General features: G+C 34.8%; 1 protein-coding gene across 1 annotated transcript; it reads right to left on the reverse strand.

Moving 5' to 3' along the window:
• Window positions 1-391: 391 nt before the first annotated feature.
• Window positions 392-5,864, reverse strand: LOC149729496 (uncharacterized). The gene is made up of 4 exons (XM_089886512.1): window positions 5,370-5,864; window positions 4,993-5,103; window positions 2,380-2,508; window positions 392-796 (listed from the first exon to the last, which is right to left on the reverse strand). The coding sequence occupies exons 1-4, from the start codon at window positions 5,617-5,619 to the stop codon at window positions 576-578; spliced, it is 711 nt and encodes a 236-aa protein (XP_089742638.1). The 5' UTR covers window positions 5,620-5,864; the 3' UTR covers window positions 392-575.
• Between the last annotated feature and the right edge of the window lie 2,272 nt (window positions 5,865-8,136).

Consider the following 8,136-nt stretch of genomic DNA (forward strand, 5'->3'; position numbering starts at 1 on the left):
TAGTAGGCTTTGAAAATTAAGTTTAAACATTTTACCTTTTTCACTGCTTTAGTTTTTAATCATAGCCTATGTATGTACTTGTAACAACAGAAAAATGATAATAACTACTGCTAAGAGTCTCTTACCGAATTTCGAATATATTTTTATATATATATATACATTATCTTGTTATTATATTTTAATATAATAGACAGTTTATATTTAAATACCCCTGAGGTATGAATTATTGAATTAAAAACAAGCCATTCAAAAAAATAAAAACTTACACAACCACAAAGTTGGGGAAGACGAGACGAAAAAGTTTTGTTACCGCCTTTGCCTCGCGCTTTGTTGGACCGTGAGAATATTATCGAATACTACTGTAACAATTGTTCTTACGTTCATCAAATGGGTATCTGTTATAGTAGATTTAAAAAAGGCCCGTCTTTGTCCGCGACCCGTCTTCCCCAACCTCATACCATAGCAATGTGGGATAAGATGGATACATTCGGCGCATTATATATCCCACAACAGTCGTTATAACACTGTGTTCTAGTGTTCTATTTGTATGGGTTAGCACATGCGTAACGTCGTGGCTAATACATTTTTGTTTTACACGTAAGAAGTCCCACAGGAGGAACGGATGGGACCTGAGAAAGTGCGGACCAGAGTTGACTCATTACCCAATAATATATACTTACATTCTCATCCACGTTTGCAAGAGATTGGCCGCATTGAGCTGTGTCAGTAGTTGTCGGATCGTATAAAGATTCTTTTCCGTTAAATTGACAAAGTACTGACGAAAGATGTCTGTCGTCTGGGAAAAAAATTGTAAAAGGGATGAATGAATGTAACTTAATTTTTTCTCGCGTGGCAACGACAACCTTTGCCCCGGCGCCAGTGTCGTGATATATTCGTTCCGATTGGTATTTTGTACCGGGAGCTAGTGCGCATGCACCGAGACGCTATTGCGCATGTCCCAAGACGCTACTAAAAAAAATTCTGCGGAAAAATATTACAAAACATATACCAGCATCTGTACTGTTGGCGTCGCTATGATTCATTTTTAAGTGTTACATATAGCGCTGTAACGTTTTTAAAGCATTCGCAATAGCGCCCGGTACAAATATATCAATCGGAACAAATATATTATTACGACACCGGACACTGGTGTTCTATACATGCACCCGTTTACAAATTACCACGCATGTAATTTTGAGGGCGATTGTCCAGTGGCATTTGAACAACCGATATGCGACCACTAGGCTGGAGCAATTGCACGCCCATAATAGTAACAGTATCGCAATTCAAACCCAATATAATGTTACGCTGTTGGTATGAGGGCTTTGAGCCCACATACGCGTATTTACTTTCATATTGTGTGTGGTTTCAGGTTTGCAATATTTCAATCTGTTTTTTTTTTTGTGGGATGTTTAGTTTGTTCATTTAATCGCATTTTTACTCGTTTTCCTTATCACTTCCACACACTTTTTTACTTCTTTTGTTCACTGTTGTCACGCTTGGTTTCTTTGATTGCTCACGTGTTTAAGTCCATCGCTTTCTGTGCCGTTGGACTGATTACACTTACAGTATTTTGGGCGTTTTTCATTTCTCGTTTCGATTCGCTTCTTGGTGTGCAAGGTTAAGACCTCTATAACGTGTTGTTGAACGGGTACAAAGTGTTATTTTAGTCGGTTTACGTTTACAAGATACGTTTCTTAGTGGTAACATTGCATCGGTGCACGTTAACTCGTTTATCGGTCATGCCCCTTTTATATTTTAGAACGTATATAGTAGGGTGGGGGAAGATGGGACATCTTTTCAATCTATTTTCTCGTCCAATTTGTTAGTAAACGAAGAACATTCAAAGAATTATAAACCATATCTTCACGACTTCCATAAACCGTTGCTAATTGTTTAAAACACGATTGGGATATTTGGAAATTATGTGTTAAATGTGTCCCATCTCCCACCACACTATACTGTATATACGATTTAACAATATACGATTTTATACAGTGGTTTGAGTTTAGACCAGACTACGCCATCGGGTAATACTAATTTACGGGAATACGGAAATACGGGAACGACGGGAATCGCAATCTAATTTACGGGAGTACGGAAATAGGGTAAAGAAAACACACATTCCCGTAAGTTCCCGTATTCCCATAAATTAGTTTGCAGTTTTTTCCGTCTTTTCCGTATTTCCGTATTCCCGTAAATTAGATTGCGATTCCCGTCGTTCCCGTATTTCCGTATTCCTGTAAATTAGTATTACCCACGACAGACAGGCCCCGCGATTGGCCGTTAAGGCAACGGCCCGGACCAAACACCTCAAACGCGTAACAATAATGAGCCATCACTGGGATATAGAGGTTGAATTATAAATATAACATTTACCGTCGCATTTCTCCTTGCTGAAGGCCGTTTCTGATTTCCATATCCTGTCAAAGGTTGTACTGTACTTTAGGTAAGTATATGTGTCTTTAATTCGGATCTTGCCCTTGAGACCAGTAACCTGGCAGAGATCTATATGAAAGCAGGAAAAGGGTCAACGAAAAAGTTTTTGGTGTATTTGTTGTGCTAAAATGGAGCGGCCAATCTAAGCGGGCATAAGGTGTAAAAAGCAGATCACCCGTAGTATAGTACCATAGGGGAAGACAGGACACTTAAGCACATACTGCCAAATATTTCCAAAATCAAAATAGATGACGGTTTTTGGTTAATACCACGAATTAGTACTATCATTCCTTTATTAATTGACACCAATTTAATAAAATATAATAAAACACACGGAGAGTTATTTAACTATCCGCACAAAAAGTGAAATTTTACAAATTTGAAAACACACAGGATAAGATGGGACAGTTTAAAAACATTGTTAATTTTGATTATTAAGTGTATTTATAAATAGGAATATACGTAAATAACACGAAATAATACTGTACGCTTTGAAAAGTAAGTCTAAACATTCTTTTTCTTGCTCTACTGCTATAGTTTTTAACATGTTACCACAGAAATAAAAAAGAATAGAAGGCACATCTCCAATGTCGGCAAAGGAGAGAGCACGGTACACTGTCTCTCTTTCGCGGGTCGTTCCCGTTTACTATTGTAGTCAATGGAGTCGATGACGTTTTGTGAAGTTTTTCTTCGTTTTTTGACTTAATTTAAAGTTATTGTGTAAAAAAACTATTTTCTAATATATATATATTTCCAAAAAACCGTTTGTTTGAAATTTTTAATTAATTTTTTAAATAATTAAATTTCCTAAACAAGTGGTAAACTTTAAGCGTTAACGTACCAAATAACTAAACTAGCCTAACAAACTTGAATAGTTGGTGTAGTTTTTAAAATAAACAGCTAAAACCTTCCAAAAATACTATGCGCCTATCTTTTACAATGGAGACGAAGGAAAATGGGGACGGAGTTGGCGGTCACGTGAATAGAAAAAAGAATATATCACGGTTTTGAGCAGTTGTGCGTTCTACTCTTTTTTATTTCTGTGCATGTTACCCATACATTATACTATTGCATAACAATTGGTATTGTTAGAAAAACTATGGGTAATGTTCGAACAACAATGGATAAATATTGTATCCTACAAATGCATATGAACTTGTATTAACAGAAAATTGACTATAACTATTGATAAAGTTTTTATTTTTGCTACAAATTGGGTATTACTACTCTGTTTTTGGCACAAGCCCCTTCTTATAAATTAACACCAAGTGCAAATGACCAAATTTCGAATATATTTTCAAAATATTATCTTTTTATTAAATCAATATCTTATAGTTAAAAACCCCCTGAGGTATAAATTACTAATTTAAAAGCAAACCTTCCAAAGTTTGGCATTAAAAACATACAAAACTACAATGTGGGGAAAGATGGGACTCCAAATTGAAATATATTTACATTAGCAGTATTCTACAACTTGTAGTTAACCTACCGAGTTTAACAGAGAGTCGTATAAACACCGAGTAGTCCAACTGCCGTCTTTGTGTGTTCAAAATAGAGCAAAAGCGGTGACTTTCGCAATGAATTTAAACGATCTTGTTGAGTTTTATTTGCGATTTCCTTTTGTGGAAAGGCGTAAAACAGCTTCTATTTACATTACCAAACATTTTTTTCGAAAAAACATATAAATTTACCCCCATTAAATGACTAAAATGTCACAAATCAACCGCTTCTAATTCCATTTTTTGACTTTTTTGATACAGAAAACAAATAACATTTGTTTTTTACACTTTTTAACCTTTAAATTTGTTTTTAGACTCAAGTTTTTCTCTAATTTACCGAAAAACATGCATTTTCCCTATACCTACTGTGTTATTTTGGACCCAAATTGCCGTTCAATTTGCCTTTTACGTAACAATGGGTTGGACTACTCGGTAATTTCTATGGCTCTGGTTTAACAGACTGTGCTAGTTTCTTTGCCATGTAAACTTCATATATATACCGTTTAACTGATTTTTTTGTTGTTGTTTTTATCTCAAATTAAAGTCATATTGACCCCTGCCTGTTTTCTTTATGCTTATATCTCAGTGTTGTTTTACAAAACTAAAACTAGTTTTATGAGACAAAATCAAACTGTACGAAATATTCAAGGTTGTTGTATGAAGCTACGAAACTAGTTTAATCGTTCGCACACGCAAACTAAAAAAAATCATTGGCTTTACTATAATTTAGCGAGCATTCAAAAATGGCACCTTACTATTTCGCATTTTTTACCTGTTAAAAATATACTGTTTCTATTTTACATATTTTTTTAATATTTAAAAACAGCAATCAGCTTTGACGGGCGTTTTATAAGGTAGTGATAATACTGTCGAGTTATTCTGTAACCTTATTTTCCTGATTATCATTAAATGGGGGTCCGTAAAAAGAAAATTAAAAAAGAGTCTCGTCTGACAAAGTGTCCCATCTTCCCCCACCCTACTATATATATAAAAAAAAAAAATTCGGTCACGCAAAGATAAAAAAATCAACATATGTTTATATAAGTTTGTTAACCTTTGCATTCCGGCGCCGGCATATTGGTTGTGCATTTACATCTATACCCGAAATCAAAATCGATACAATGTAATCCAGAAGGACATGTAATACCTTGGCAGTCGTCTACATCTGAAAAAAAAAATAAAAAAATGTCTGAAGAGATTACAAAAAAATGACATAAAAATTGATTCAAAAAGTAACAGAAAAGGATATGAAAAAAAACGCGACTATCAAAGTCAACGCGATACATGATACTACGGGGTAAGATAGATGCCGTTTACACCAAACTTTCACATGACTATGTTTTTACCAGAACCACACTATTGTTTACCAACTGAATAATAAAAAAACAGAATAAAAATATGTCTCATCTTTCCCCAACTTAACCTATATACCTGCTTGAATACCCCAATCAACAAAATTCTCCGTTTGGCTCCAACCGACTGCACCATCTTTTCTCGAAATAATTATTTTGAATGAGCAATTGGTTATGCAAGTTGCAAAGACATCGAATACAACATTTGTATCTCCTTTCGAATAAGCATCTAGCTTTCTCAGTACAACGGGTTCGTCGAAGCAGTAATGGCCACTTATGTCGAGGTTAACGTCAAGTGTAAAAAATTTTGTTGCGGAAGCTGAAAACATCAGACTGTCGGAATCTGCAAAGTAGATAAGTATTAACAAAGTAGTACTTTGTTTAAATAAGACGCTGAATAAATAAATGATACTTATTTATCTTCGTGTGGCGGGGCAACGACAGTCGTACGGCGCCGTGGTACAGTGGTTAGCTCGCCCTGTTGCTGCCACTGTGAATGTACCTGGACACTTAAAGGCAATTTCTCCAACCCAACAGTACCCTAATCTAATATATTGTTCCAATAACCAACCATACAAATATCAAGTACCTTCAGAGAGTTATACGTGGGGTAATTCGTAAATTATCACGAGGTAAATGAAACAGAACGGTCTAGTGCCAAGGCAAAAGTAGGGCCTATAGTGAGCCTGCCTTTAACCCATATATATAATGGGTTCAAATTAAGGGTCGTCGCCGCTACCATTGTGGAAGTATGGGGCTTTGTGCAAAACACTTAACAACAACTGCTCCAGCCCAGTGGGAACTGGAATGGGTTGTCCAATTATCAACCATAAAATATCCCCCATGAATAATCACCTATATAAAAAGAACTCATATATACTTTAATGGCAACTGGTAAGCTGGCACGAGATGTATAAAACAGAACACTCGTGTTATAACGACTGTCGTTTTCCGGTCACGTAAGGATAAAGCAAGTTATATTCGTTTATTCAACTGTATTTTTAATTTAAAAAAAATACAACTATTAAAAATACAGTTAAATTTTATATTTTTATACTTACCTTCTTCACATTTACCCTGAGCAAGCAGACAAAGGCATAAAATTACAAGCTTCGCGAAAAGTTGAAGCATTTCCATTTTGTCACTTATAGTCAAATGGCAACCACAAACCACTGCCCGTCCAGTCCTGCATGAAATTTACATTTACAGAAATAGCATACGTAAAAACAAAGAGTACACATGTTTTCGTGCTGTATGGCGCACAATTTCGTTCGAAATATGACGTATGGGTCCAGGCCTGAAATGTAACATGTAAAATACGGCGGTCGGATCAGTTTATTCCACAAATCAATGAATGTTCGGTGAAATGTAATGTCAAACGGACCGTTACTAACAAATTACTGCATACGTTAGCACATAAAATGCATACGTTAGCACATATAGTTTTTCATATTCTCTAATCCTGTTTTATTAAATTTTAATAAAAGACAGTGGAACATACAGTACAATGGGGGAAAATGGGACCCTTAAGCACATATTGCCTAATATTTTCAAAATCAAAATAGATGACGGTTTTTGGGTAATACCACGAATTAGTACTATTATTCCGTTATTAATTGACAACAATTTAAGAAAATACAATAAAACACACGAGAAGTTATTTAGCGATCCGCAAAACAAGTGAAATTTTACAAATTCGAAAACACACAGGATAAGATGGGACAGTTTAAAATCATTGTTAATTTTGATTATTAAGTGTATTTATAAATCGGAATATACGTAAATAACACGAAATAATACTGTACGCTTTGAAAATTAAAATTAAGTCTAAACATTCTTTTTCCTGCCCTACTGCTATAGTTTTTAACATGTTACCTATATGCACAGAAATAAAAAAGAGTAGAACGCGCAACTGCTCAAAACCGTGATATATTCTTTTTTTCTATTCACGTGACCGCCAACTCCGTCCCCATTTCCCTTCGTCTCCATTGTAAAAGATAGGCGCATAGTATTTTTGGAAGGTTTTAGCTGTTTATTTTAAAAACTACACCAACTATTCAAGTTTGTTAGGCTAGTTTAGTTATTTGGTACGTTAACGCTTACAGTTTACCACTTGTTTAGGAAATTTAATTATTTAAAAAAATTAATTAAAAATTTCAAACAAACGGTTTTTTAGAAATATATATATATTAGAAAATAGTTTTTTTTACACAATAACTTTAAATTAAGTCAAAAAAACGAAGAAAAACTACACAAAACGTCATCGACTCCATTGGCTACAATAGTAAACGGGAACGACCCGCAAACGAGAGACAGTGTATCGTGCTCTCTCCTTTGCCGACATTGGAGATGCGCCTTCTATTCTTTTTTATTTCTGTGCCTATATGCATTGTATAATTGCATAACAATTGGTACTGTTTGAACGACAATGGGAAATGTTCAAACATAAACGAATAAATATTGTATCCAACAAGTGTAGCCTATATGAACTTGTAATAACAGAAAATTAATTATAACTATTAATAAAGTTTTTATTTTTGTTACAAATTGGGTATTACTACTCTATTTTTGGCACAAGCCACTTCTCATAAATTATCACCAAGTGCAAATGACCAAATTTCGAATATATTTTCAAAATATTATCTTTTTATTATATAAGTATCTTATAGTTGAATATCCCCTGAGGTTTAAATTACTAATTTAAAAGCAAACCTTCCAAATGAAAAACATACAAAACAACAATGTGGGGGAAGATGGGACTCTAAATTGAAATATATTTGCATTAGCAGTATTGTACAACCATGGGCGTCGCCAAGGGGGGCCTGAGGGGCCATGCCCCCCCCCCC

Source organism: Ciona robusta, chromosome 10, assembly GCF_009617815.1.
Source record: "Ciona robusta chromosome 10, ASM961781v2".
Classification (NCBI taxonomy): domain Eukaryota; kingdom Metazoa; phylum Chordata; class Ascidiacea; order Phlebobranchia; family Cionidae; genus Ciona; species Ciona robusta.

Coding starts and splice junctions, on each gene's coding strand:
- LOC149729496 (XM_089886512.1), bottom strand. CDS start 5,619: ATGTTTTCAGCTTCCGCAACAAAATTTTTTACACTTGACGTTAACCTC. Junction 2,509..4,992: donor GCCGGCGCCGGAATGCAAAG/GTTAACAAACTT, acceptor GCTTTCATATAG/ATCTCTGCCAGGTTACTGGT. Junction 797..2,379: donor CAGCAAGGAGAAATGCGACG/GTAAATGTTATA, acceptor TTTTTTTCCCAG/ACGACAGACATCTTTCGTCA.